Source organism: Nelusetta ayraudi, unplaced genomic scaffold (genome assembly GCF_046127955.1).
Source record: "Nelusetta ayraudi isolate G7.1 ecotype Tasmania unplaced genomic scaffold, CSIRO-AGI_Nayr_v1 ptg000070l, whole genome shotgun sequence".
Lineage (NCBI taxonomy): Eukaryota > Metazoa > Chordata > Actinopteri > Tetraodontiformes > Monacanthidae > Nelusetta > Nelusetta ayraudi.
Window position 1 is genome coordinate 4,687,044 of NW_027466120.1, and position 27,614 is coordinate 4,714,657.

General features: G+C 45.1%; 4 protein-coding genes across 14 annotated transcripts; 3 read left to right on the forward strand and 1 right to left on the reverse strand.

Moving 5' to 3' along the window:
• Nucleotides 1-274: 274 nt before the first annotated feature.
• LOC142898702 (serine/threonine-protein phosphatase 4 regulatory subunit 2-like) lies at nt 275-4,612 on the reverse strand. Its single transcript, XM_076041815.1, has 9 exons — nt 4,448-4,612; nt 3,765-3,846; nt 3,517-3,687; nt 2,403-2,496; nt 2,237-2,274; nt 2,011-2,079; nt 1,648-1,779; nt 1,324-1,559; nt 275-871 (listed from the first exon to the last, which is right to left on the reverse strand). Exons 1-9 carry the CDS (start codon nt 4,479-4,481, stop codon nt 525-527), a joined length of 1,203 nt encoding a protein of 400 aa, XP_075897930.1. The 5' UTR covers nt 4,482-4,612; the 3' UTR covers nt 275-524.
• Nucleotides 4,613-4,650: 38 nt separating this feature from the next.
• LOC142898703 (eukaryotic translation initiation factor 4E type 3-like) lies at nt 4,651-9,366 on the forward strand. Of its 2 annotated transcripts, XM_076041817.1 has the most exons (8): nt 4,651-4,804; nt 4,946-5,111; nt 5,940-6,012; nt 6,722-6,816; nt 6,904-6,964; nt 7,069-7,135; nt 7,207-7,362; nt 7,461-9,366. In XM_076041817.1, the coding sequence occupies exons 2-8, from the start codon at nt 4,954-4,956 to the stop codon at nt 7,505-7,507; spliced, it is 657 nt and encodes a 218-aa protein (XP_075897932.1). In that variant the 5' UTR covers nt 4,651-4,804; nt 4,946-4,953; the 3' UTR covers nt 7,508-9,366. The 2 variants fall into 2 exon arrangements, with proteins under 2 accessions (XP_075897932.1, XP_075897933.1); XM_076041818.1 differs by lacking the exon at nt 4,651-4,804 and having other exon boundaries at nt 4,854-5,111.
• An 802-nt stretch (nt 9,367-10,168) lies between these two features.
• LOC142898700 (forkhead box protein P1-like) lies at nt 10,169-25,437 on the forward strand. 10 transcript variants are annotated; one of them, XM_076041809.1, is made up of 17 exons: nt 10,169-10,326; nt 13,803-13,943; nt 14,643-14,675; nt 18,351-18,497; nt 18,609-18,698; nt 20,383-20,503; nt 21,018-21,120; nt 21,198-21,305; nt 21,471-21,558; nt 21,819-21,896; nt 22,035-22,230; nt 22,321-22,397; nt 22,857-22,958; nt 23,042-23,172; nt 23,982-24,036; nt 24,138-24,304; nt 24,473-25,437. In XM_076041809.1, the coding sequence occupies exons 2-17, from the start codon at nt 13,818-13,820 to the stop codon at nt 24,627-24,629; spliced, it is 1,779 nt and encodes a 592-aa protein (XP_075897924.1). In that variant the 5' UTR covers nt 10,169-10,326; nt 13,803-13,817; the 3' UTR covers nt 24,630-25,437. The 10 variants fall into 10 exon arrangements, with proteins under 10 accessions (XP_075897924.1, XP_075897925.1, XP_075897919.1 ...); XM_076041810.1 differs by having other exon boundaries at nt 18,612-18,698; XM_076041804.1 differs by having other exon boundaries at nt 18,351-18,698.
• A 393-nt stretch (nt 25,438-25,830) lies between these two features.
• Nucleotides 25,831-27,493, forward strand: LOC142898731 (uncharacterized). Its single transcript, XM_076041893.1, has 3 exons — nt 25,831-25,866; nt 26,230-26,626; nt 27,140-27,493. Exons 1-3 carry the CDS (start codon nt 25,831-25,833, stop codon nt 27,400-27,402), a joined length of 696 nt encoding a protein of 231 aa, XP_075898008.1. The 3' UTR covers nt 27,403-27,493.
• Nucleotides 27,494-27,614: the final 121 nt, after the last annotated feature.

Sequence of the window (27,614 nt, forward strand, 5' to 3'; positions counted from 1 at the left end):
CAAGTGCCAAATATAGCTGTAAGCAAAAGATCTTTATGGCACATGGTGCAAAATAGAAATAGCAAACTGGAGCAAGTGCTGTGCCACACAGTGTTTATGGCACGTGTCCTCACTCAGCTGGGTAAACTTTCAAGAGCAAAATACTAAAATAGAATAATGATAGCCAAAACAAGACTTCAACCTTTTAAATAACACATTGAGAAATGCATGTCTGATGAAATAATTGAATTTGTCCATTGCAACATTTTTTATATCAAATTTTTTCTTTTTAAAAAAAAAATGGAAAAGATTAGAAAGAACTTTTAGTTAACAGTGGAAAAGCAGAGTCTTCAGAATCCTCTTAAAATATTCTGTCAGTTTAGAGACCAGGCGAGGGAAACAAAAGAAAGATTCATCTGAGAGGAATCCCAAGGTCCCAGTGACTTCTGGTCTGGAAGTCTAGTGGTCCACAGTGCTACACATACCATACAGTCTGGTACCGTACAGTGTTAAAAACGAGTCAGTAAATAAAGCAGGGCTTCAAGTTAGTTGAGGTCTCCAGTGTCTGTTGCAGTGCTTGTTCCGTGTGAAATCTCAGTGCTGCCATCTGTTGACAGGTCGGGTGAATGACTGGAAGAGTTGACTTGCTTGTCTCCGGGTAGATCCTCCTCCTCCTCCTCCTCCTCCTCCTCCTCCTCCTCCTCCTTCATCTCCCCCTCCTCCTCATCGCCGCTGCCCGTCTCATCTTCCTGCTCAGAGCCGTCACCCGCCTCCTGCAAGACAGGCTGCTCACATCGTTCCACAGGGCCGCCTCTCTGCAGGTTGTTATCGTCCGCCGTCTCTGATGAGTTGTCTCGACGTTCAGACGGATCCGTCTGTGTGCTGCTGGGTGCTGAGGAGCAAAGTAGACAGTTTGCTATCAATGATTATCTTTATTAAAAAAAATTTTTTGTATTTGTCATCAAATAATAAATAAACAATACCTGGTATAACGTGATGAAAATGAGAGTGGGTTTCAAGTGCATACTTTGCATAAATTCCCCTTACCAATGTCTTCTCACAATATTATGTCTCTAGCTGTCAACAAATGAAAAGTGCATTCTTGACTTCTTTTGCATGCGTTTGCAAAAACATGTGGAAATCAGCCTTTTGTGATGTCACAAAAGTTAAGACTATGTGACTGTGCATCTTTGTTTCAAATCAGAAGTGACCAAAATGCATCGTCTGCAACAACAGGGTCGCAGCAGAAGGTAAAATAAATTATAAGAGCTCATGGAGTCATTATACACACACAACTAATGACCTGCTCAAACTAACACGTTCACTTTGTATCATGAGTCTCACCTGATGTTACAACTGCATTCTCTTGGCTGCAGGTGTCCTTTGAAGACAGTGGGGTGCTGGACAAGCTTTCCACAGCTTCAAGATGAGAAGAGTCCTTTTCTTCACTCTCTGCGTCCCTGCTTTCATGCAGCTTTACCCTCTTAACCTCACTCTGCTCGGTGTCACAATCCTGCTCTGCCTCTTTGCTCCTTTTCCCACTGCTTGGGATAGAGACACCTTCGGATGGTGAGGACTCACTAATGACAAAAACACAGTTAGAAGAGAGGAAGTGATTAGTGTATGGTGCACTTCTTCAAGGTTCTGTGCTACATTTACTGCAGGTACCTGGTCAGGTGACCCTCCGCCTCCACTATGGCTGGTTCAGGTTGTTCAGTAACAGAGTAGACAGACAGCCCGTTAGTTGAAACCTTTGGTCTGTTGAGCGACTTGGGGATTCCTGGTCCATTCAGATTTTGGCTGCGAAAATAAATATTATTAAAAAAAGAGTCTGAAAATTGCAAGTGAAAGAGTGACAGTACAACTGAGAAGGAAGAATGGCCTCTGAAGTCCACAGAGCCTCAACCACTACTATAACTCACAGTAGGAAAGAATTAAGCAGCTTTCCCCCCATACCAATATAATTATTCAATTGATGCAGCACGAGCAAATTTGTAACACTAAACAATAGGACATGTGTGTAAATCCCACCTGTCTGCACACGAGGGGGGACTGCCAGGAACTCCATTCACTCGGTTTACATTTGCTGTTCCATTTTTCCTACAAAAGATGAATAGAGGTACAAAAAGGACGTGTCAGTCTCAGACGTCCAAAGTGTGACTGAGTGTGCACATTTATTGGACTAGCCATGAAAGACAGAAGTGGGCTGGCGACAAAAAAAAAAAAAAACGTGCAGAAAAGTTTACAGCCAACTTACTCCGACGCAGGGTACACGCAGCTGACCACCATTACATTCTGCAAGACATGAGCAACAATATATAATAGAATAAGAAAGACAGCAAGTTTTGCCAAACAAATTAATTGTTTTCATCTGTAGCAAACAAAATATTTCCAAATCCAAAGCATTAAGTTGTGAAGTTCACCTTTTCTAAGCCCATCAGAAACTTTTCTATCCCCGTGTAATTGCGTTTGGGGTCTACAAGGAGCTCACAAAGACGCTGGATTGTGAAGGGGATCCTGAAACGGCAATCAACATATATGTAGGATTAGCCAAACTTGGATGTGTAAGAAGGTTGAGCAAGAAAAACATAGAGATGAAAATGCCAAGGCCTTGTCCCAACTATTAACAGTCCAGATTAACGATGCCCCACTAGCAGGTCACGCTTCATTTCCTTTGTAATGTCACATTTGAAACGACGACTTGCATGGTACACAGGAAGGGAAAACTATTTGAATCAGATGGAGAACAATATTTTCAGTGTACATTCATATGATTAGAATGTTATTCATGCAGTGTTTTGCATTGGCCTGGCAAGCCAATGGGATATGTGTGGTGATTCCAAAGCATTAAGGAAACGCAGATTTAGGAACAAAAGACAAATAAGAAAAAGTATTGCAAAAGGCGGCGCAAAACAAAATGCTAGTGGTTAATTTTAAATTGGCTGATCAAATTTATAATAGCTTGTTTAGATGGCTTTAGGATTCCTAGTGGTGCAAGGGGAAACATTATTAGCCGCATCATGCCATGGCCAAAGCCTTCATGCACGTTTCTTGCCCAGGCCAGTTGAAACGTAAACAGAAGTCCACTAAAATAAGCTTTTCTTGTTCCTTTTTGGGGGTTCTTCTAATGTGATAACGCTGTCCAGTTCAGACAGAACCACTGCAATAGCAGTATCTACACTAACCATTATTTTTAAACTCAGTGTGGTCTTCAGCGGTTTTTCAGAGCAGCTTGAGCTTCTCGCTCTCATGCTTCAAGTATAAAGAGGTGGCTCTTTCCTCCTGCAACAAGCATAGAGTATTTTTTGGAATCCAATCAAAATTAATTTAATTATGGACAATTAAAAATCAGGGACAGTGTCTACTGAAGATTGAGGAGTATGACAGGTGTAATCCAAGCGATCCATCTGACACGCAAGGTTGGTTTCATAAAATAATGTTTTGAACAGACATTGGTTGATGCATTTATTGTTTGGAGGTTTGGTATTTGGTTGTGCAGTGAGGTTTTAATGGTGAGCAAGGAATTTATTTACTCACCCAATATAACTATCCACAATCTTTAGGATCCTCTTCTTCATTTCTTCAAAAGGAACAAAATCCATATTTGGATTATCTTGTTGTCTCTGTTCAGGTGCAGATGCATGGAAGTCATCCATAACTTTTTCTAACTTGAACATGAAGTATGGTTTAAATTGTGACCATGGGATCCTTAAAAGAAAAGAAAGAAAAAAACATGTCATATACACACACAAAACAATGCTCTAGTTTGATTGTGGTAAACTCACGTTGGCTTTCCTGTTTTGGCTACATGGCATACAAATTGCTCCAGAACAGCACAGGTGTTGTTTTTGCCTTTCTTCACAAAGTCTGGGAAACAGAAAAAAAAATTAATACATGAATACATCACATATTTGCATAATCCTAACCAACCAGAGGCAAACATGATGACATCTTCGTCAAGCATAACCTCCAGTACAATCTCTTCAAAGTAGCGCCAGAGTCTATTCATTTTAACTAGAATTCCATTCTTCAAATGGAACTTCCGACAAATGTATTACTAATAGCAATTATTAACAATAGATTTGAAGGATCCAGACGGAAACTTGTAAAACAATATCGAAACAAAGTGCTCTGACAGTCATCTTAGAACATCTTCTGAAGGGAAAGTTAAAGTGTACATTCTCGATGTAACGTTTCCCTTTAAGCTATTTACATATTTACAATAATAATATTGGCAGAGTCGTATATTATTTATGGATAGGTATATTTTTATTTTATTTTATAATTATCGTGGAGGTCGATACATTAGAATGTAGGCGCCTATACTTAACGGTAGTCACAAGTAAATGACGGAGAAGCGTGGAACGTAGTTAGCAAACCTAGTTCGGAAACGTCACAGCAACCGAACAAGAGTCGAAACCATATGCCAAGAAAGCGACGCGTTACTGAAAATGACGGTTAATAATACCTCCAAATGCCTCCAGTAGCGCGTCAGTCTCCATGGCTGTGACACTCACAGACAGGAAATAAGTTAGCCGTACTAGCAGGTGGTGGCAAACCAACAAATATGGTCGACAATTCTGCGCATGCGCAAGATGACGTAGAACGTTTACGGAAGAAGAGACCACGGTTGAATTTGAACTCGTCAGAGGGCCCAAATAAGCGCCATCGCAACGACAAAGACGCGCTGTGTTTTTGGATAGTGTGCGTTCGCGTTGCACAAGCGCGACTTTATTTTTAGTTGAAGAGTTCGGGAACAGAAACTTCTGGGTCGCCCTGGGTCGCTGTCAACGGACGTCATCGTTGTTCCTGTTGTCACAGCCGGGTGAGGGGGTGAGGGGGCTAGGGGGGAGTCAGCAGCTGAGCGGGGTTTATTTTACCGACGCCGCAGTGTACATCACGAAAGAGAAACACCGGTCTGTTTTTGTTTTTGTTTTTTTTAGTTAACGAAATCATTGTCTTTCAGAGGTTGCTATGGCCGTTCCTGTGGCTGCTTTTCATACGAATACACCGAGCCCGGTTCTGCTCGAGCACAACATGCGCATCAGCGACAGAGGCTTGGAAAGAATTTCAAAAGACAATGGGAATGATACGTTGCCTTTGCATTCTCCTTGGACTTTCTGGCTTGATAGGTAAGAGCATGGCGCCAGTTTTAAGAGGCATATTCACTGTATTTACACGTAATCTTTAGGATTTGGAGTAGTTGACCTTTTGCTGAGAACAAGGATACGCCGAGTTAATCAGAATTTCAATAAATAGGGTTGATGGTAGTAGAAGAGGTCATAGCTGGTTTTGGTTTTGTTTTTGATAACAGTGTCTAAATTCGTTAGTGTTAACGTGTGCCAAATTGTGTTGGGTTTTTTTTTCCTTTGACCTACATATCCCACGTCACCTACTTGAAGAGATCTTAAATTAAATATGTTAGCCATTTAAACCCGCTAAACAAAACAGTCTCACTGTATTGAAATTTTCCACCGCACATGCTGTCAAAAAATGTGGAGTCATTCCTCACTTTGCCGAGCCGACCGCCTATTTTTGCTATCGGTGGACGGATGTAGGTCAAAAGCAACACAAGTCTCTTCCCAGCAAACGTGCTGACATTTTAGTTAGAATGATTTCAGATTTCTTGTTTGTTTGTTTTTTTTAAACAAAAACAAAATAAAGAGTTACAATAAGCATGCAGAACAAAACAAAATACACTCAAGAGAGGCTGTTACACAAGTCCTGTCATGCACATGGTTTCCGATCATGCTCAAATGAGGTCAGTGTTGTTTACTGGGGCATTTTGTCACTTGAACCACCGCCACCAACCTGTCTGCTCAGGGGGCAGCACACAGTGCCAAGAATCACGGGGATGCATCTGAGCGTGGGTTAGGTCGATTAAGGACCACTTTTCAAAGAGGTCTCCACGACGGGGGATTTTAGGATGGGACTGAGCTCTTTTCTTTTCTTTTCTTTAGGTCTTTACCCGGAGCAACAGCTGCTGAGTGCGAGTCAAACCTGAAAAAAATCTACACAGTAGAAACCGTCCAGGTGAGATGCTTAGATAACTTTAATGATGACATTTATATCAGATTAGGATTAAAGATTAGCCAACACAATGAGGCGTTATGTCATACTGTATATCAGTAGCTGAGACACGAGAGACGGATTTCTTCATGAATGACAACAAATGTTTGGCAGCTTTTTGATGGCATGAGTTGTGTTCCAAACACACCATAGAATAAATCTTGGCGTAATAGATCGTAACAATAACAGTATGCCATATTTACGATTTGTAATTGCACCTACAACAACTCATTTTTTTCTCAGAACATTTTTAGATAAATTCATTCATACTGTTACAAAGCATTTCACATCTGTTGAGAAACATTCGTTGTCTATAAATAATTTGAAATAAATCGGAAACTATGCAGGGAGCACCAAACAAACATACAAATACTGAGTTCGTACATGCCCATCTTAGGTTAACCAATATCCACAAAGAACAATAAAAATATCCTAAAGTGTTTTTACAAATACCTTTTACAATAGAGTCAGAGTGGGATGCAGTGTTTTGCAGGGGTATTTGGCAAAAGGATTTTTATTAGATGTGGTTAAAAGCAATGGAAATGGATGGGAGTTTACTGTCCTGTAACAGCTGTGAACCCTTAACGAGTTTAATAAAACTACCCTCTGCCTGCCCCATTTAACGCTTCAATGGAATAACACGTTTTCTGTGTTCTTTTTGGCTCCTGGGTAGAACTTCTGGAGAGTGTACAACAATATACCCAACGTTTCCAGCCTGCCACTGAGATGTAGCTATCATCTGATGAGAGGCGAAAGAAAACCATTGTGGTATGCTTTCTGATGGAACCGCATCTCCCGTGACAGTTTTTGTTAAGAACTCGTTTGAGTGACGTTAACTGCTTGCTTTGCGCACAGGGAGGAAGAGAGCAATGCTAAAGGAGGCGTTTGGAAAATGAAAGTACCCAAAGAGTGCACCGTAAGGAATATAATCATTTGAAGTTGTTGGGTTTTGTTGGAATTTATGTCAGTCTCATCAGTTTTGACTTCATATAAACTTTATTCTAATCCTGTCACCCACAGCCCGCTGTGTGGACGGAGTTGCTCTTGGCCACGATTGGAGAGCAATTCAGTGATTATTGTGACTCTGGTAAGTTTCTAGACCGACTTGCGTAAAAATAAGCAACGCTGATGAGCTGATTATTATTGTTTGTCCTGCAGAGGATGAAGTAGTCGGGGTCAGCGTCAGCGTACGAGAACGAGAACACGTCTTTCAGGTCTGGAATGAAAATGCTTCTTGCGCGGACAATTCCAACGTCTTAGGAAGGATCCACGAGCTCCTCCCGCAAACCCCTTTCAAGGCTGTGTTTTATAAGCGTGAGTATCACCCTGGAATGTTACTGATGGTTGCTTCTGATGCAGGAAAAATAACAATGTGGCGTGATCGTATTTCTGTTTTTTTGTTCATGTTTTAGCCCACAAGGAACACCACGCCTTTGAAGGAGGTCGATCAAGGCGCTAAAGTCACTAACAACATTTTTCTTTCCGCCCTTACGGACATATTTAAGGTTAATGTTTGGGCACACATAGGAATGTTTGTAGTAGCTAAAAATGTTTTAACTTACCTCAAAATAGAACCCAAATGCTAAGTTTAAAGCACTACTGCCATTTATAGAAATACCCCAAACTCTTTAATTTAGCAAAAAGAAATGAAAAAAAAAAACTATGATTTTACATGTCAATGATTTTATGTTTTTTGTTATACTGCAAACATGTTTATATACCAAAACAGCGAGTTATATACAACTAGGTTGTATGTTTTGTTGTTTTCTGTGCACAAAAACAGTGTTTCTTTCTCATCAAATGTTTTGATTCAACAGTATTGAAGTGGATTCACAGAAACAAGTAGTTTTTGCAATGAGCGCTTTCGTTGATTTTTGTAAGTTCCAACCAAAACACTGTTGCCTATTCTCGAAATGATTACTGTTTATTATTGTTTATATGCTGTAGTGTTAAAATATGAGCCGGAAATTGCACATTCTTTTTTAATTTTCAGTTCCAGTATAAAAGTGAGAGATCTGTTAAACCACCTCTGCGCCCAGCACGTCGAGAGTAGATGAGAAAATATATGCAATCATTCGTATTCATTAGAATTTGCCACAACTCGGTTGCATTATTGGTATTTTTTTTACCTTATTGTTCTAAATCAAGCACTTTGTTTCCTGTTATGTGTGTATGTGCACCAGACAGTCCCTTAAGAGTTGTTGGGCTTTGGAGATGAGATAAGTAAGACATAACACACTTTGAGTTTTACCGTTTTAGACATTTTTCTTATGGTATTTTGCCTTTCATCTCATGATTAGGAAGTGTATCTTGAATAAGGGTTGGTTTGTTTGTTTATATACATATATATATATATATATATATATATATATATATATATATATATATATATATATATGTATATATATATATATATATATATATATATATATATATATGTATATATATATATATATATATATATATATATATATATATATATATATATATATATATATATATATATATATATATATATATATATATATATATATAACCTGTGTGTAAAGATCAACTTGTAAACTTATACTGCAGGGATATTTGCATGAATACAGTAAACACTTGAGACACACACAATCGAGTTACTCCAAACCACACCTCCCTCAAGGGATTGCTGATTGCCTGTGCTGGTGTATTTGTACAAGTCGTGGGTGTTTGTCGAAGCGATGGAACCCCTGCAGCACATTTAAATGTGTTGGGTTAATCAGAGATGCTTTGCTACTGCTGCACCCAGAGCGGTGTCAGTAGCAAATCCACAGCTTTTCTTTTCTGTGGCCTTCTGATATCAGAAGCTGTATTTGTATTATGTAAATGGCAATGATTGTCGACATGGGTTGAATTTTGGAAAGTGGAGACTTTTTAGGCACCTTTTTTTGTGTACTTTATTTGTACTTCATTGAGTGTCACTGGTGATTCCAGGCTGCACAGAGTAATTATTTTTAATTATTACTCTTTGCATTGAAACTCACAGAAAGGGTGCTGCAACGATTTTGCAGTCTTATGATTCAGCTAAAAAAATAAATCAATAGAGTTCCCTGTTCTCCTGTTGATGTCTCTCCCGTTGAACAGTAACAAGCGAAGTGGGGAAGAACTTGTTGTACGACACAGCAAAGTTTCTGTGTTAGATGTCAGACCTGTCACTAGTTGTTGATCTTTGGTGGTGCCTTGAGTTTACCAGCAGTTCAGAATGTTATCTCTGTTAGGCATGTTGAATGTGTAGTCATGTGTTTGTCTTTTTGTTTTTCATGTATTTGAGAAATAAAGACATAGATATTGACATTTGGATGCTTTTCCATCATCGTTATTGTCATTCAGTGTTGAATTTAATGCAGTACAAAATCTGACAGATTCAAATGCTAGCCTGGAACAACCTCAGCAGTGCCTCTTATCACATCAGTCGACACAGTCATGCAAATACGCCAAGCAACGACCGTTTGAGAAACGTGAATCCTGAGTTTGTCTGTCGCTCAAAGCACAATGTCTCCCTCTCGCGGCGTCATCGAGGATAGCGGTAATAATATGCCACTTGAATTTTTACCATTTATCAGTTTGTATTTACTGTTGCGTCCTGTAGTGATTTCAAATTCATTTCAGTCAAATCAACATTGAGCTGTGCATCGATTTCACCATTGATATGCCATGACGAAATCAGAAATATTTCAAAAATACGTGAAAAGAGCATCAAGATCTTGAATCGGTTTCGTTTCCGTGTCACACATTACAATTCTCTTATGTCACACATCGCCGGTATTGTGTCCCTACTGGTTTCCAATTGAACTGGTTTCCTGAACGAACAGCTGCAGATGTGCAGCGCCGCCGTCAGCAGACACGTCACAAATTCATAAACGTCCAGGTCACTTAAGGAGCAAATTCGCAGACGACTACAGATGTGTGCTGCTGTGACTTTAAAATCGCCAGTAATGTGTCGAGCATGTTTGCGAATGTGTGACGAATCTGCTGACGGCGGCGCAGCACATCTGCAACTGTTCGTCAAGGAAACCGGTTAAATTGGAAACCAGTAGGGTCACAACACCGGCCTTCCATTTAAACGGCATCGTGATTCAGCGCCGCCAGTCTCGTGTGGACGTGACGTCACCAATGTTTACTTTTACTTAACCACGCCCTCTGTTAGCAACTTGTGGCTAGCTGTCTGCCGAGGCAACCACTGCTCCGCCGTTCTCCTCCTCAACGCACCGCCGCCAACCGAGTCCCGAAGACTGTCCGCCCGCGTCTCTTTCGGTGAGTAACCGCTGTATCGTCGCGGCTCCGAAGGCGTCGGGATAACCGACTACCGTTGGCACCGAGGTCCCCCACCACCCGTCTACACAACCCGGTCGCGACGAACGCGGTGGGCGAAAGGAAAAATAGAAAAGGTCTCTCCTCACAAGCTAGCGACAGGAAAAGGGCTGGTAGCTTTTGTTGCGCCGTCCGGGTGCCTGCTCAATTAAAAAACTGGTTCCCCCCTAAGCCGAGATAGCGTTCAGTTCGGTTCGTTTAGTTTGGTTGCCCACACCGTCGATGTACTACCCCCCGTAGACCCCAGTATGCCGTGTCCGTGCGTGTGGAGGGGTTCAGCCTCGGTGACGGTGGGGAGCTTTACGTGCTCAGCGCGCACTGCGGTGGTCGTCGGTTGTCGACACATTTCGCCTCCTCTCGCAAACTGTGCGCTCAAATTGTAACGGTAAATGGCCGTGTGATAACGCACGTCGCCTCGGTCGAGGCGATTGAGCCTCCGTTCGATAACTTTTCATTCAGTTGCCCGCATGTGATTGGCAGGCGTGTGCCGTGCGGCGGAGGTACGTGTCGCCGGATGACCACTGGCGGTGGTGAGCGCTCTCCGATCCCCCACTGAGCTGCAATAAAAGACCACGGCCTAACTTTTACAAGCACATTCATTTGAAAGTAATAATAAACCGCCGCACTGTGGATGGTCGACGTCGAGGACGATCTCAAGCTCTGGTTCAAACCTCGCTACTTGCGTTGCTGCTCACACCGTGCTGCGAAATAAACCGGAATTATCTTCATTCCAGACGAGTCATGGCTTCGAGCTGTTTTCTCTCATTAATAATGGGAGATTTCTGAAATGGATTTTAAAAAGTTGTTGTTGTTTTTTTGTCATTAATGGGGTGCCGAAAAGGGAAAATGTCCAAAAAGCAGAAACAGTTTCTGCCTTTATTGTATGTCTGTTAAAGCCATGTGTCATATCTTCTATTCATCTTGTGAACTGGGGCCATTTCCCCCCCCACTTGTTCCATTCTGATTCACTCGTGTTTTCTGCCCTTTCTTATGCAGAATGGTTCAGTCCACTTGTAACCAAGTCAAAAACTTATATAAGTGTACATTGTTTACTTTTGCTTCAGGAAAAGCCTCCTGCCAGAGTTTCCTTTACATCCGTTTTTGAAGAGCGGTGGTCTGCAGAGTTGCTCCTATGGCGGCAACATGTGTTTTTTTTTTTCACCCAGCAGAATTCACACCTGTTTTTAGAAATAAGATCTAAAAGTGCATCACGTCCTGTACGTCTCATTTGGAATTTTGTGTTCAAAGTGAGATCTCGTCTGAAAACACTTTCCTATCTTACCGAAAGCTGTTTTGATTTGGCAGATCATTATTTACGGGAATTACCTCACTTTTAACGATCTAAGTTATGACTTGTATATGAATGACACATCACAGCAGATAGACCTAACCTGCTATTCAGTGGCCACCTATTAGTCATTTCTGAATGCAAAACACACACACATTCACATGCTATTTTTTTTTCTTTTTAAATAATGCATTATTTCCTTTTTCTTTAATAATTGTTGGGCACTTGTGAACGTGTCTTTGTTTGGGTCTCATCAGATCCGCGCTAAAGACTGGTGTTTGCTGACTGCGCGTCCGGAATATCGTGGAAGCGGTCCGACATGAGCACAAGTTAAATAACTTAATAACATCCTTTATCTCTCCGGTCTTTTCGAGGCATACTTTAGGTTTTCCATCTGCTCTCATTATCTGTTGGCTGTCCTTATTTACCATTGTTTATGCTGCTTAGTGTTTGACTCAGACACTCCCAAGCTGTATACATAAAAGCCTACTTGTGCATTGTACTACCTGCCACAGCCGTTTATCACACCACCTGGTTAATGGTAAATTGTTCCAGAAGGAAGATATGTTTGCACATAAACACAGACCTAGGGCCCCTGTGTTTACAGTAGTCATGGCAGCACTCAGTTATTCAACAAATAGACCTAGCATGTTCCCCACTCAGTTCACAGCAGAGAATGTTTGTCTTTGTGGGCAAAGGTATAACTTTGTAGCTCTTAACTTTTAGTGCTCTCACCCGACACATTTGTTTGTTTGTTTTTTGTTTTTTTGCTTTTTTTCTGTTTTGAAGACAAAAGTAACAAAGACTGGCAAGGAGGCAAAAGTGTGGCTTAAAAGGAAAAAGGAAATTGGGGGCACGGGGTTGGTTGAAAATGAGCAATACGAATCAAGTAAAGAATGATAAACAACCAGACTGGGTCCCATGATCCAGTTATTTAATGCTAATAAATAAATGGAGCACTAAATCAAATAGTTTCTGGTATTATTTGTGGACCTTTGGAGTCTTTTTTGCATTCCAATTGTATCTTGTTTGTTTGTTTTTGTCTACCTGAATTAAAAAAAAATAAAAAAAATCTCCCAATTAAGTGCATTCAAAATCCTCTCAGTGTGGTCCAACAGTCACGCGAAGCCCTGTTAAGAATTTTGAACTTTGTTTTAGGCTGCAGAAAGAGACCCCTATTGGCCAAAAATATCGGACAAGCATTGAATGCTAGAAAAAAAAAAGCAGCTTTAAAGGGACAGACCACCCAAAATCAGAACATCACCTATTTTCCCCTCACTCCATTTTTGAATCTGCACAACCGCTCTGGGGTCAGTGGCTGCCAAGCACTCGGACGTTAAAAGACAACAGCGAGACCGAATAATGAACACAGCTCTTGTCTGGGAGGAGTGGATATTTTGGCTGTTTTGGTTTGGTGTTAGCGTCACCATTCTGTGACCAACTTTATGACACCGCACAAGCACTACTGAGGCTTTTTTTTTTTTTTTTTTTTTTGCCCGTTTTTGTTTTGGCCACATGGTTACCATTTAAAGTGACTTAATGATACCGTATTTCTGCATCTGAAACTGACTTTGCCAAAATAGTTTTGTGAAGATTGATAGCGAGTCATTTCAGTGCACCTTTCAATAGAACTAGCTTTTGTTTTATGCATGCAGCATTTCAGATTTTAGCCTTGTTATTAATGTCGGTACATCACCAAAGCTTCATTTTCCCACCAAGTGTCAGATGCATTTGGCGACAATTACAGCATTAAAGTCTCAACTCAAGCGTGTGACAATTGAGTTCGACCGGCAGGAAAAATCCTCTTTCTTCTGCATCGTGTATCACTATTGAATTTTGAGTTTTCAGACTATTTTATTTTTCTGTCAAATAATGGACCACTAATAGCTCTGTGAAGTAGAGGCCCTTTCAGACACCCAGAGAGATTTTTTTTTCCCCACCTTGTCTGTCTGTCTATTTTCCATTATGGCGTTTTGCTTTGTCTCCTCCCTGATAGATAGATAGATAGATAGATAGATAGATAGATAGATTCTTTATTGATCTCCAGGCAAAATTCACAAATGTTCAAATTTTAACGTTGCAAATTTTAATGTCTCTTTTTTTCTCTCCCACTAACCGCCCTGCTTCTCAGGTCACTGAAGTCCAGATGCACGAGTCTGGGTCAGAACCAGGAAGCCACACCATTGCAGCCAGTCAGACAGAAAACGTGAATCACAGCGAGAATGAAAGTGGACTGAGGGGCAGCCACACTCCTCCGGCAGAGGCACCGAGGGTCAGTCACTTCCTGCCGCATTGTTTAACCCTCCGCTCACTCTTCCTCATCACAAAACTGTCCAGAAACCTTGCCGCGTGATTGGCCCATGCCACGTTTTTCAGAAGAAGAGTGCAATGATTCATTCAACAGTTTGCTAATCAGTATTTCAACTGCCCTGACCACAAATACACCGAGGCAAATGTTTTTAAGTTTCTTGGCCGGCCAGTGATTGTTGCATCGCCAAAGGCCGTATTAGTGGATTTTTTTTAAAGGTTTTGCAGAAGTGTACTCTGGTTAGTCTTCAAGAAGCGTCGCCTCTCATTAAAGTGTGTGCACTCCTTTCAAAAGAGTGTTCAGCGGTGCGCTGAAACGTATGAAGAGCGTGGCCACAGATGCGATGCAACTCGGGCAGGAGGATTTTCTCGCGGCCCCGCTCGCTTTGTTGCGGCGCAGTGTGTTGTGTTTGTGCTACAAGGAGAGTGCGGGGCTGTGGGGGGTGGGGGTTTGCGCAGAGAGGGGAGGGCTGAGCCGGGCTCCTGCTGGGCGGAGGGATCAGCTCTATATTGTTGGTTTTGTTTATGCTCGCATCATTTGGCTCAGCGAGGATCGGTCACATTGTCACGGAGCGAGCTGCTGCTGCTGCTACTGCTGCTGTTGTTGTTGTTGTTGTTGTTGCAGAGCAGCCCACTTTTTTCCTTTTTTTTCTTTTTTTTGCAGAGCTCAGAGAGACTTTTCAATGGAGACTTTCAGGTTTGTCCCACACTCTTATTTTTCTTTTAGGGTTCAAATAACGGCTTACATGTAACGGTAGCGATTTAAAGTAAAGCAACTTCTGCTGTTGTGAATCATTTTCTATTTAATCTTTTAATGCTGATCTGTGTTGTTGTTGTTGTTGTTGTCGTTGTTGTTGTTGTTGTGCACCCTTCCCTCCCCTCCATCAAGTCACACCCTTCAGCACATTTTAGCCACCACTGAATCACATATGGGGAAAGGCGTCCCAGTGTTTGTTTTACAACAAGTTTCCAGTTGTTTTCTCGATGCACCGTCAGTCATCTCTGCATTCACAGGACCAGTCTTGCAGGAACAGATCAGTGTTTACACTCGGCTGCTCGCTGGTATGACTTTCAACAAAAACAACAACAGAAGATGTTTGGACTTGCTGGCTGCCATGGAAACAGGGATTAGTCAAAGGCTGTTGTTGTGTTGATGGTGTCCACAGGAAGGGGGGGGGGAGGGAGAAGGGGGAAAAAAAAACAGAGGGAGGTGGTGGGGGGTTGGGGAGGGCGGTGGGGGGGCAACTGGCTCTTGTTTTGCGGGATAGACCCGGTTTCTCTTTAGTGCTGGCGGCTGCCTCGGCAGCGTAGAGTTTCATGCGAGGGGACGGAGCCGAGTGTTATTCTGAGCCCAGAGCCTGTGTGAAATCCGCTGTCAGTTTGTTTACCCGACTCCAAACAGGCTGCCTCAGAGAGAAATGTTTGTTTGCGGTTGCAGACCTTAATTAAAATACGAATATCAAGTTCTGTTTTCATAAACATGCTCGGGATGCCTTTTTTTTTTTTATTCATTATTTATATCCCCGTGCAATTCTGATTACTCTGTTTATGTTTACTGTAAACATCCCCCAAGCTGTGCAGCCTGACAGCGAGAGAGGGGGTTGTGGGGGGTGGGGGGGGTGGTGTGGTAATTGCCGCCCGCCTCACAGAGGTTGTTGTTGTTGTTGTTATTGCCGCGGATGGAGCGGCTTGTTGTTGTTGTTGTTGTTGTTTTTGAAGGAGCTCTAATTCCCCCCAGGCCATCCTCCTCCTCCGCCGCCGCCGCTGCTGTTGTTGTTGTTGTTGTTTTTGTTTGGTTCACTTTTAGCCGAAGTGGCAGCTGAGCCAAATTCAGCTCGTTATGTTGACCACCGAGAATAATAAATAAGCCCGACTGTGAGTAATTATGAATATTTTGCTGAGGTTCAGTCGGAGGCACAGAAGCAGAGGCGCGGTGACTTTTGATTAATTAATTCGCAGAGAGAGGAAGCCGGAGATGAAGTTATTTTTTGATCGCTGAAATCTTGTTGTTGTTGTTGTTGTTTGTTTGGAACCTGCAGCTTGCAGAGTTCTGCTTTTCTCCTGCAGTGTCAAGGCAAAGCCAAAGACTTTGAAGGGCGTTGGGCTCAGTGAAGCAGTAAGACGTGGCCACAGTCATGATGTTGGGGGAAAAAAATAAATTTTCCTTCAATACAACACATGCAGTGAAACACACGAGTTGAACAAACTGTTTGATGGTTCGGCAGGTTATTAAAGAAACTCAATGTTCACATATTTTTGGACTTGTTTGGCAGTTTGTATAAAAAGGCAAGAAAATCTACTTGCATTTCTCTGGAGCAGTTTTCCTGCATTAGAAGCTTGTTGTGGTTTTTTATATTTTATTGGTGTTTTTATGCTGTATTGGTGTATTTTATTGGTACTTGAGAGGTTTTTTTTTTAGTTTGCATTTAAAAGATATTTTATTGGTACTTGAGATTTTTTTTACCCCCCTTTTTTATTGGAAATATATTTTGGCTTCCGCCCTTGAATGATTTGTAAAGATCACTAAAGAAATAGTTTTCTTGGCACGGGCTAAACATACTGTATTTGTTTCTGCAGCACAATGTATTTGTTTCATCGGTACATCCTCTATTTGCAAAACAAAATGCACAATAATGTTTTGTATTTGAAAACCACATTATTGATTGTTCTTTGTGAATCACAGGGCACAAGTGAATCAAATGTTCTTTGTTTGCGAGGTTTCAGAAGAAACTTACCTCCACAGAGGTTCCTCTCCTCCTCTCCAGACCACCGACTTGTTCAGCAGTGTCTGCAGGGTAATGAAATGAAAAGGTCTTTAATGTACCAGGGCCCAGTGGGCGACGTCAAGTCGTGTCCTTCTCTTTGCTGTGTTGCCGTCAGATTGCCGAGACTAGTGATGGGCAACTGCGGTGTGACGCTGACTGTGTGGTGACCAAAGAGTTGAAGCAACAGCAGGGACAAGGCCGCAGCGAAAATCAGTGGTGGACACGCATGCCGTCGGATGCATGCACTCGTGTCATAGTAAAACAGAGTTGCTGCATATTTACCAAAGACAGCCCACAGTAGTAATAATATGCAACATGCAATAGTAACATATCATTAGCCTAATAGCATAATTGCCTCAGTCATTTTTTGGCCAAATTGTGAGATCTGGGAAAAACACAAACCAATGTGCTTGCTAAAAAATTTGTTTCTTCTTGTTTTCTGAAAACGTTTGAATATGACTTAGGCAACTATGCTATTAGGCTAACGCTATGTTACAATGCCTGCCAAAACCTGCGATATATTGGCGACTCGACTGGTGTGACCCTGCCTCCACCCTATGACAGCTGGGAGAGGCTCCAGCAGACCCCCGCAACCCCGAGTGCAGGAGGAAGCGGGTCTTGAAAATGGATGGATGGGTGGCTTACCGAAACATGGGGTACTTCAGAGCAGTGCCCTTTGTGATGTCACAGAGGGCCCGAAACCTACGAACAACGTCCTCAGGCAGGTTTTGGACCAAAGGTCCAACAAAGCAGCAGTTTTAGCCGGAAGCTCAAGGAGTGAGCGAGCGAGCAAGCGAGCGAGTGCACTTCCTTTGTGTGTTTGGGAGGGAGTGAGGTGGGGGAGGGGAGTGAACCGAAACAAATAACACACTTGTGGGCCGTACACATGTATTTATGCCTGTTTGTTTGAGTTTCACTTTAAAGCTGTAGTTAAGATGAAGCTATTTTCAACGCGAGGTCGGACCACCAGAACTGCTTCCCGAGCTCTCGCCCCTCCACCGCCGCCAGAGAGGCAAATCTCCTGGTTGAAAATGTTTCAAAATTTGCAACCAAGAAATCTTGCTGCTCCGTCACCGAATCTGCTAAACCTTCACCCTCATTAAATTTTTAAAAAGTTTTCTTAATAACAGGCTGGAGTCTGTCAAGCAGACTTTGTGTTGATGGCTTTAACGAGCACCTGCACTCTAATTTACATTCTTTTAATTGTTTTGTTTTTAATTTTGTCATTTGGAAAAAAAAAAAAAAATCCCGTGTTGCAGTTGTGTGTCAACGTCTTTCTGACTTTGTTTGCTTTCCCAGTATGGTGTGTTCTCTCGTACTCTTTTTAACTTTTAAGCACTGTAACAATGGGAAGAAATGTTGAATTAGGAAAAAAAGCAACCCAGTGACGCAGTAGCGGAAGAGAGTTTCAACGCAAAAATGTGTTGAAGCTCTTCAAATTGAACACAGTTTCAGATATTATAGCATCTACTATACTATCTGAGCCGAGGACAGAGCACGTGCAGGAGGCAGCTTTGCCAAAAACTTGTTTCCACCACTGCAAAGAAGTCCTTCCCTCCTCTCCGAGGCCAGACTGTAACAGCCGCCGCTGTTTATCTCCGTCGCAGGTTCCAGCGTCGTCGTCGTCCGTGATGACCCCACCGGCCGAGGCCCCGCAACAGCTGCAGCAGACGCCCCAGCAGCAGCAGCAGATCCCCAGCCCTCAGCAGCTCCAAGCGCTGCTGCAGCAACAGAAGGCGCTCATGTTACACCAGGTAGCGTGCCGCCAGCCCCATCAGGTGCTTTTTTTTTTTTTTTCACTAAATGGGCGGGGGGAGGGCGCCCCCCTCAGCCTCTCTGCTCACATGTCGCTTGCATCCCTGCAGCAGCAAATCCAAGAGGTGTTCAAGAATCAGCAGGAGCAGCTGAGCATGCAGCTGCTGCAGCAGAAGAACGCCGGGATCGTCAGTCAGGAGGTGAGTTCTCGTTTTTTTTTTTTTGTCCGTGTCACCTTGTGAATATTTGATGGCCGCGGGGGCCGCCATCGTTACGCGGCGAGGAAAATGGAGTCACAATTATAGTCAGGTGAAGTTTATTTGCTCTTAAGGTCGGGGAAAAGCATCACAACCAGTTTCTCCGCAGCCGAGGGCGTCGTGAAAGCTGCTGGAAGATGAGGAACGAGTGTCTGGGTTGATGTTTTTTTTCTCCTCCCGTCAGTGTTCTTAAATCTGGGCTTCACGGCGACAACCTCACACTTAAATATCCCCCAGCAAAGTTCACATACGTATAGACCTCCTAAAACCAGCAATTCTGCCCTTTGTTGACAGCCTGCAGCAAGAAGGGAAGGGAACGTAAACAGCACAGCTGCAGGTCCCAGAGGCAGCAACACCTGACACCGCCACTCACCAAGGAGATGCTTTAGTGCCCTTTGTGACATCACCGAGGGCTGATTGCAAGCAGTGTACTGTAGAAGTACATGTTGGGCCTTTGTCATTATGTGCAGTTGACATAAATGACAGAGCAGACGCTTAAACGTATAAATCAGCTAAAGTGAGGTGAACTTTATTGTTCGCGAGGGATCATAAAGTTGTGCAATCAGCACTCACGGACAGTAAATACATAACAACAAACAGTGCACCCATACACACCGGCATACACACATATTGACATATGAGTCAATGAATGACTGAGACGCTCTTCCACCCTCTCACCTGTTCCCATCCCATCCCCCCCACCCCCACCCACTTTTGTCTGGGACCATTTCTCCGTGACCGAGCTCGGCAGCCATCCTGTCGAGCCAGTCGCAGCACTGAAGCCGCACCTCGCTGCCAAAGTTGCGTACATTTGTGTTGAGATGTTTTTCGAAGTTTAGGCGTTTCCATTACCTGTTTTTTATCGCAATATTTAGGTTTGGCGCAATTCTAGGGCTAATGGAAAGGCAGCTATTGTCTCGATAACTTGTCATGTGACCCCCCCCCCCTTTTTTTGTTTGTTTTTGTATTGTTTCTCTTTGTGGCACTTTTTTTTTTTTGTCTGCATTAAGCGCAGCAGCGTTGAACAGTTGGGACGTGTGCATTAAAAGGTGCAGCTTGTGGACATTGATCAGGAAACACGCGCTGCCCTTCTCTTATTACCACGCCCACCGTCGGTATGCATTCAGCACTCTGTGTGCTCTGCGTGTTTACATGCACGTCGCGATACCATTGGTCCGTTTAGACACCACCGCTGCTGTTGTTGTTGTTTGAGCTCCTCAGTTTGCTCTGTCTGTAGTCTGCTGTCGGCGGCTGATGGAAATTCTTCCACAACGCACGCAGTTTCCATGACACGTTTACGATACACCTCGATATCGATGCGTCTGAAAAAGCATGAGAGCATTTGGCACCTTTTAGCAATATTTTAAAGTTTTTTTTTGAAGTTCCCAGGTGTTTCCATTACCAGTTTTTTATTGCGATATTTAGGTTTCGTGTAATTCTAGGGCTAGTGGACGTGACATGGTACCGCTTCTCACCAGAGGGGTCGCCAAACCGGTCCGCGTCGTAACTTTCAAACTGTTCACGGCTTGACTTAAGACTGAGATGCTAATAAATCCGCTGATTTTAGATCAAGACACGAGATAGATAGATTGATAGAGGGTGATTTTTTTCTATTTCTCCGTGACAGCTGACGGCCCAGCAGATCGCCATCCAGCAGCAGCTCCTCCAGGTGCAGCAGCAGCATCTCCTCAACCTGCAGAGACAAGGCCTGCTGTCCGTCCTGCCCTCCAGCCCCGCGGCAGCTCAAGGTACCACTTCTCACTACACTCTCGCCCTCAGCGTATCCCACTGCCTGACGGGGCCCATTTCCAGATCGTTATTGTTCAACCTCGACTCCTGTGGAGCAGCCTGGCATGGCGGTTTATCACAAAGTCTTTGCAGTTTTACAGAAAAACAGCATCATTTCACAGCCTGCAAGAACTGGGGGGGGGGGTTTGTTGTCGTTTTCACATGTCTGGGAGTCGACAAAAAAAATATGGAAGTGAGGCGGTCTCTGGGGGCAGGAGGGGAAGTGGGGGTGGTAGCGCGAACATCTGGCTGAGGGTGTTGCCACTATCCTTGGAGAGGCAGCCGTGCCAATCGTGACATCACAGAGGGCTGATCTCCATAGTAACACGATTTGGCTTCCATTTTCTAACAGGCTGAACGAACCACAGTCGTATTTTCCCTTCTTGGTATATTGATGTAGACGCATATTCAGAATCAGTCATTCATATCCGGATACTGGCACCCGATCCCGCTGTAACGTCCCCTTTTTTTCAGGCTGCGAGAATGGTAGCATGTCAGCCAGCGGAGACGCCAGAGAGTCTTCCAGTCAGCAGTCCACCTCCAACGGGCAACACCCCCCGCTGAAGAGGAAAGAAAGGTAACCAAGCCGTTGCTGCAGTTTTCTTTTTCTTTTCTTTTGCGTTTGTGTCTGACTCCCGTGCATCTCTCCTCCAGTGGCTCTCTGGACGAGTGCTCGCATAACAGCCATCCCCTGTATGGAAATGGAATGTGCAAGTGGCCCGGCTGCGAGACCGTCTTTGGAGACTTTCAGGCATTTCTCAAGTGAGTGGGGAAACTGCGGCGCCGGTGTCAAGTCCATCCCCGGCCGTCTGTAACGTGCACCGATGCGGGAACTACTGCGTGCACCTGCATTTCACAAAAAGTGAACTCTGGGACACAGTTCTGGGGTGATCGGGTCTGACGTCGTCGTGTTGTGTTCCTCCGCAGGCATTTGAACAGCGAGCACACACTAGATGACAAGAGCACAGCACAGTGTCGCGTCCAGATGCAGGTGGTCCAGCAGCTGGAGCTGCAGGTGAGTAGTTCAAACTACACCTTTTAACTGCTCAGCTAAAAGGGAGATTTCACCCATTTACCTCCTGCCATGCCAGCACTGCACTGACGGAGGTGATATTTTTTTAAACAACTTCACCCAATGTGTTGGGAGTCTTGAAATGCGACATCTTTCAACACACGCAGACACACACACATCCGCACGCACCTTAGTTAGCATGATGGCTGCTCGCACGCTCAGTCCCATTTTCTCATTAAGCCCTTTTCTCATGTGCGCCGCAGCTGAAAAAGGACAAAGAGCGGCTGCAGGCCATGATGGCCCACCTCAAGTCGTCTGAACCCAAAGCTGCAGCGCAGCCTGTAAGTACCCGCTGTGACTCACTTAATTAGAATAAATATTGTTTTTGCCCGTAGCCGCACTGCTATTTACCAGACTTAACTGCTCTGTTTTTTGTTTTTGTTTGTTGTTGTTTTGTTTTCTCTCCCCCTCGCCCGCAGGTAAATCTGCTTTCCAACGTCTCCTTCTCCCAGGCCACGTTGGCCAAAGGCTCCCCCACCATGAGCGTGTCTCAAAGTGCCACGGCGCCGTCCACGCCGCTGACGCCGCTCTCCGACTCCCTCTCAGTCCTCACCCCCAACAGCCTGTTCACTGGAACCCCTGTGCGGCGGCGATACAGTCGCTCCGTGAGCCAAGGTAGCGGCCAGTTCGGACTGGAATCTCCCTCTCTATCTCTCTCGCTTCTCCTCGGCCTTCGCGCTGACGCGTCTCGGTTCTCTCGAACAGATATCGTCGACAACAAGGAGTTCTACCTGAGCACAGAAGTCCGACCCCCATTTACGTACGCGTCTCTCATAAGACAGGTGAGCTGATCTACACTTGAACACAGCCGACCAGGGGGAACAAAATGGTTTTGTAAGACGGTTTAAGGATGGATGGTGAAAAGAAAGGATACCCATTATCTAAAATACATTTTTTTTTGTGATCGACATTTTTGTTGTTTTCCAATAAAATGCAGTTTTACAGACGTCATATGTCATATGAAATTGAAAAAAGAAGAAATAAAAAAATAGAGAGAAATAAAAAGACGGAAAACAAGCGGTTTATCGGACCATACATAAAGTAATAAATCTGGTCAGCAGGTAAATCACAACAAAGATTGCCAAGTAGTTGTTGCCATTAACCCTAGATCCAAGATTGTACAGTCACTGCAGTCACTGGTGACTTATTGAGTCACAGTCACAGTTGAATGTCCAATGTTGACAAGGCTGTGGATCCAGAATTGTCTCAGTCACATTTTTTTTTTTTTAAATCTCTTTCAGGCGATATTCGAATCCCCCCGCAGGCAGCTGACATTGAATGAAATCTACAACTGGTTCACCAGGAACTTTGCCTACTTCAGGCGCAACGCGGCCACCTGGAAGGTACGTGGACGCCGTCTCGCCGCGCGAACACGATCCGGGTCGCGGCGCCGTCTCACTCTCCTCTCGCCGTCCTCCGCTTGCAGAACGCCGTCAGGCACAACCTCAGCCTCCACAAGTGCTTCGTGCGCCTGGAGAACGTCAAGGGGGCGGTGTGGACGGTCGACGAGATCGAGTTCCACAGGCGGAGACCCCAGAAGGCCGCCGCCGCTAACGGGTGCGTTCAGCTCGGCTTCGTCGGCGCTGCGCCGCCGTGTTTGCAGTGAGCAGGGGTGAAGTCTGAGTGTGCTATGAATTACATCCCGCCGTGCATCGGCGGAGAAGAGCCGTCTGGTCCGATGCGTATATGGTCGTCGCGTGCCAACAGAACCCTGTGGCGCGGCGTCATGAATGTTTGGGAGGCACTGAAGCGCTCACGCATGCTAATTCTGATGATAATAATAATGATGATGGATTAGATATATGTAGTGCTTTTCTAGGCACTTAAAACACTTTACATTGAACCCATTGTGCATTCACACTAGTGGTGGTAAGCTACATGTGTAGCCACAGTTGCCCTGGGGCAGCCAATCGGCCCCTCCAACTGTCATCACAGCATTCACTCACATTCATACAAGGCAATGCGGGTTAAGTGTCTTGCCCAAGGACACAACAGCAGACTGGGATGGAGTGGGGTTTGAACTGCCAACCTTTGGCGCATTGGACAGCCCGCCCTATCTCATATGAAGGCAAACTGGTTTGCTCCTCTCTTCTGAAATAAGCTTTCTCAGTTTGCCTTTATTTACATCTTATTATTGATGATGCTCATCTACGTGGAGACACTGATCACGTTAATTTCTCACAATAATTATCAATGGCTTGACAAGGTTGGATGCAGATGAAATAAATGCGAGTGTGATTACAAAAGAACAGCAACGGAATGAAATTAAAATTTTGATGCAGCTCACCAAGTTGTAATATTTAAAATTTTTTCTGAACTTCTGCTGACGGTATTTATTGTGATTTTTATTCTTATTTCCTCGACAGATCTCTGCTGAAGAACTCACACGGCCGCCACAGTTTAGCGGGCATTCCATCACAGGTGAGCGCCGTCCGGCTGCGTGCCAGACAAAGTTTTCGGGCCCTGAAAAAGGTGACGCAGAGCGCTCGATTGTAATTTATTTTCTTCATTTTTCCCCCCAGAGCGGCATTCTCGACGCCAACACCCTCTGCTACAACCCGGCCGCCATCGGCAGCATCCCCCTGCATTCCCTGCCTCACATCCTCCAGGAGCAGATGAACGGCGCCCTGGCCAACGGCTCGGGGTACCAAAGCGACAGCAGCACCACGCAGTCTCCTCCGCAAGCCTTGTGAGTGTCGGTGGGGGGGGTCACCCCGGGAGCGAGCGCCCCTCCTCCTCCTCCTCCTCTCCCCCAACAACCAACCCCCCCCCCTAACAGAATCTGTGATCTGCCCGTTTACTCATCCCGCCATCCGATTTTTCGTTTTTTTTCCTCTACCTCTGACCACCCGGTCAGCATCAAAGAGGAGCAGGAGGACGAGGAGATATGCGACAATTATCCGTACGAGTCTCCGGAGAGCACGGACGAGCACGGCCACAGCCCGGAAATGCAGCAAGACGAGGGCAGCCCGGGGAGGCCCAGCCTTCACTTCGACCGCGTGCCTTCTCTGTGATACGAGCTCCAGCAGAGCGTTGGCCGCTCCCCTCCCCCTCCCCACCCTACTCCCCCCGCCCCCCAGCTCCCAGTGTGACTCCCGGCCGGTTTCGCCCGCGGAGCAAACTGCTTTATTTTACGTAAACCAAACGCTCTCTACTTTTTAGGGACTTTTTTTTGTTTTGTTTTTGTTTTTGTTTTTGTTTTTGTTTTGTTAGTTCAAATTGTTTGTATTTATCTCCATTTCTCGTTTCCGTCTTTAATCTGGCTCGCGATCCTTCTTTTTTTTTTTTGTACAAAAACCTTGTGAAATTGTCCGTTCACCATTTTTTTTTTTTTTTCGGGGAAAAAAAAACAAAACAAAAAAAACCACGCATCGGCGTGCACGGAAAGGACCGCGACGAGCAGAGAAGCCAAAGGAAAGGGAACACTGATAGTTAGCACTTCACAATGAGAACTCACTCTCTGTATAGCTATTGTTTATGCTACGTCGGTGCCACACTACCTGACTTTATTTTAGTAGTCATGATACGATATTTAAAAAAAAAAAAGATTATAGGAGGTTTAAAAAAAAAAAATCAAAATAAAAAAGCTTTTGAAATGATAACGTTCACTGCCAACAGGATCCGATATATTTCTATTTAATGTATAATCAATAGTTGCAAACATAGCTTCTTTATACATGTTGGTCTTTCTCCCTCCCACCCCCCCCCACTCACCCACCAAGTCCAAGAACATTGTCGGACACAAATAGATCACTTAGATTTGCCGTCACTGTAAACCGATGCATCTCTATGAAGAAGAATAAATTTCTCATGATAAACGTCCACTGCCTGCCTTCGTGTCTTTGCTCCCGGCTCGTGGCGCCACAATTGAATGGGCGACTTCCTCGCGGCGCCTGATTTGCGGCTGCAGCTTCCTGAGTGGCGTGTTTCGATCGATGCTTCATCGCGTGTGTGTGTGTGTGTGTGTGTGAGAGAGATGGGAGGTGCTGGAGTGTTAAAAGCTCAGAGGGCTTCACAGTTGCGGACGCCGCCGACGTGAACTCACTCGCTGCAGGACTTTTAACTGGGAGGAAAATAAAAGGTTTGCAGGGACTTTGAAGACATTTCAGCGCCAAGCAGGACGTTGCGATGACTGATTTGCCCTCCCGGCTTTAACGCTGCCTGCCGTCACTCCTCTTCTGCACACCTCCCCCCCCTGCCCCCGGCGTTGCGAGGATGACGACTCCCCCTTCAAAGCAGCAGCAGCCTGCTGTGAGTGGCGAGGACTGCGTGGAGCTCCGGAAAATAGGGGACCGAGCATCTGCTGGTAGGTCCCGGCCTGTTTATTTCACATCTGGTTTGGCAGGAGCCTGCTCTGGGGTTGACGGGTTATTGTTGTTTACGTCTGCGGTAAACAAGGGGTGTGTGTGCGGCAGTGGGGGGGTGGAAATGGTGGCGTGATTGACAGATTTTGGATTCAATCCAGGAAACTTGAGCCAAAACAAGAGCGCCGCAATCAATAATCTCTTCTCCCTCCACTGTTTTTCTTCTTTTCTTTTCACTGCAAACCTGCCTCCATTCTGCCGGTCTCACCTCCCAGACGCAGCGCCTGTTTACAGTGCCATGTATATTTAGAACCTGCCTTATTGGAAGTCTGAGCGTCTTCTGTGGCCGAGGCTGAGCCGGCGCCGGCTGTGCATCCAAGAAAACAAAACGACAAAACAAAAACAAAACAAAACAAAAAAACCCACTGGTCTCTCCTCAGGAAGCGTTCCTAAACCGCAGCTGGGCAGTCCGAGCAGAAAGAAAACGGGTAGCAAGTCCGTCGGCGGCCTCCGCCGGCTGAGCACCATCTCGGAGCAAGAGCCCGGAAAGCTGGACGGCAGCCACGCCTCCCAAGAGTCCTGGGGCGGCGGCGGCGGTGGTGGTGGCGAATGGACGGCGTCCAGTTTCTCCGCGTGTTCCGACAAACTCCGGAGCGGCGGCGGCGGCCGTTTCTCCTCCGAGGAGTCCTTCCAGTCGGAGCCCTCAGGTACTCACGGCTCTTTGAGGGGCAGCTGATCTCATGAGAGTGCGAGTGCGAGGGTTGATTCACACTGAAGGCATCTGCCTGTGGCGCGGTCGGCGCTCGAAAACCGCGTCGTACCGCGACACGCTGAGCACGTATCCGAGCGGCGGTGTCCAGCGCGGCGGCCCGACCGGTGCTCGCGAGGATTTGTGTACTGTCTGTGGTTCTCAGTCACCCGGGTCATCCAGTTGCTCTAACTCAACCCTTCTACCTCTTGCGTGTACTCAAAGAAAACCACAGTGAAACAAAACTCTTTGCCTGTCCAATCATTGACTTCCTGTCTGTTGTGAAGCGTGAAGAAATGGAACAGCCGCGTAAGTTTCACGCTTCTGGGATGCTTCTGAAACTTGCACACCGACTTTAACGGCTGCGGTCTTCTGCAGATGCTTTTGGTGTGAATTTGGGGGGGGTGAATTCGGAGTGAGCGCCTCACACCTGGTAACCCGGGGTAACCGTCTGTCTGACCTTGTCCAACAGATGACTGCGCCGCCCTGCTGCTCGCCTGCTTGCACTGTCGCTTCCACGAGTTCATGGTCCTCCTGCCGGACACGTGCGAGAGGGCCGTGAGCCGCTGCTTCCCCTCGTACAGGTACATCCGCTGGTCGGCGGAGGGCGAGCAGTCGGAGAAGGACTGCTGCAGCTACAAGCTGGAGATGGACTGCAACTGCTGCGGCTCCTGCCAGGAGACGGGGGAGTTCATAGAGTTCGCCATGGAGATATCGGAGGTGTGCTACCGCTGAGGGGCGCCTCAGAAAAAAAGCAAACGGCGTGGATCCTGATGGTTGAATAAACAGTCAAAAACAGGCCACTGCGTTCAGGGGTTTTCATCTCGCTTCGTGGAGCCTTTGCATCGTCCGAGAGCAGAGGTGGCAAAAGAGTTCATGTTCTGTACTTAAATAATCGTATGGATACAGGTAAAAGTGAAAGTACTGATTCAACTCATTTACTTATT

What these genes read in the sequence shown, in the direction of transcription:
- LOC142898702 (XM_076041815.1), bottom strand. Translation starts at nt 4,481, where the DNA reads ATGGAGACTGACGCGCTACTGGAGGCATTTGGAG. An exon ending in GCTACTGGAGGCATTTGGAG is followed by an intron (nt 3,847 to 4,447) that starts GTATTATTAACC and finishes TCTGTTTCCCAG; the next exon opens with ACTTTGTGAAGAAAGGCAAA. An exon ending in GCGGAGGGTCACCTGACCAG is followed by an intron (nt 1,560 to 1,647) that starts GTACCTGCAGTA and finishes TTTTGTCATTAG; the next exon opens with TGAGTCCTCACCATCCGAAG.
- LOC142898703 (XM_076041817.1), top strand. Translation starts at nt 4,954, where the DNA reads ATGGCCGTTCCTGTGGCTGCTTTTCATACGAATACACCGAGCCCGGTT. An exon ending in CAGTGATTATTGTGACTCTG is followed by an intron (nt 7,136 to 7,206) that starts GTAAGTTTCTAG and finishes TTTGTCCTGCAG; the next exon opens with AGGATGAAGTAGTCGGGGTC. An exon ending in CAAGGCTGTGTTTTATAAGC is followed by an intron (nt 7,363 to 7,460) that starts GTGAGTATCACC and finishes TTCATGTTTTAG; the next exon opens with CCCACAAGGAACACCACGCC.
- LOC142898700 (XM_076041801.1), top strand. Translation starts at nt 13,818, where the DNA reads ATGCACGAGTCTGGGTCAGAACCAGGAAGCCACACCATTGCAGCCAGT. An exon ending in CTCCGGCAGAGGCACCGAGG is followed by an intron (nt 13,944 to 14,642) that starts GTCAGTCACTTC and finishes TTTTTTTTGCAG; the next exon opens with AGCTCAGAGAGACTTTTCAA. An exon ending in CAGCCCCGCGGCAGCTCAAG is followed by an intron (nt 20,504 to 21,017) that starts GTACCACTTCTC and finishes CCTTTTTTTCAG; the next exon opens with GCTGCGAGAATGGTAGCATG.
- LOC142898731 (XM_076041893.1), top strand. Translation starts at nt 25,831, where the DNA reads ATGACGACTCCCCCTTCAAAGCAGCAGCAGCCTGCT. An exon ending in CAAAGCAGCAGCAGCCTGCT is followed by an intron (nt 25,867 to 26,229) that starts GTGAGTGGCGAG and finishes ATGTATATTTAG; the next exon opens with AACCTGCCTTATTGGAAGTC. An exon ending in CTTCCAGTCGGAGCCCTCAG is followed by an intron (nt 26,627 to 27,139) that starts GTACTCACGGCT and finishes CTTGTCCAACAG; the next exon opens with ATGACTGCGCCGCCCTGCTG.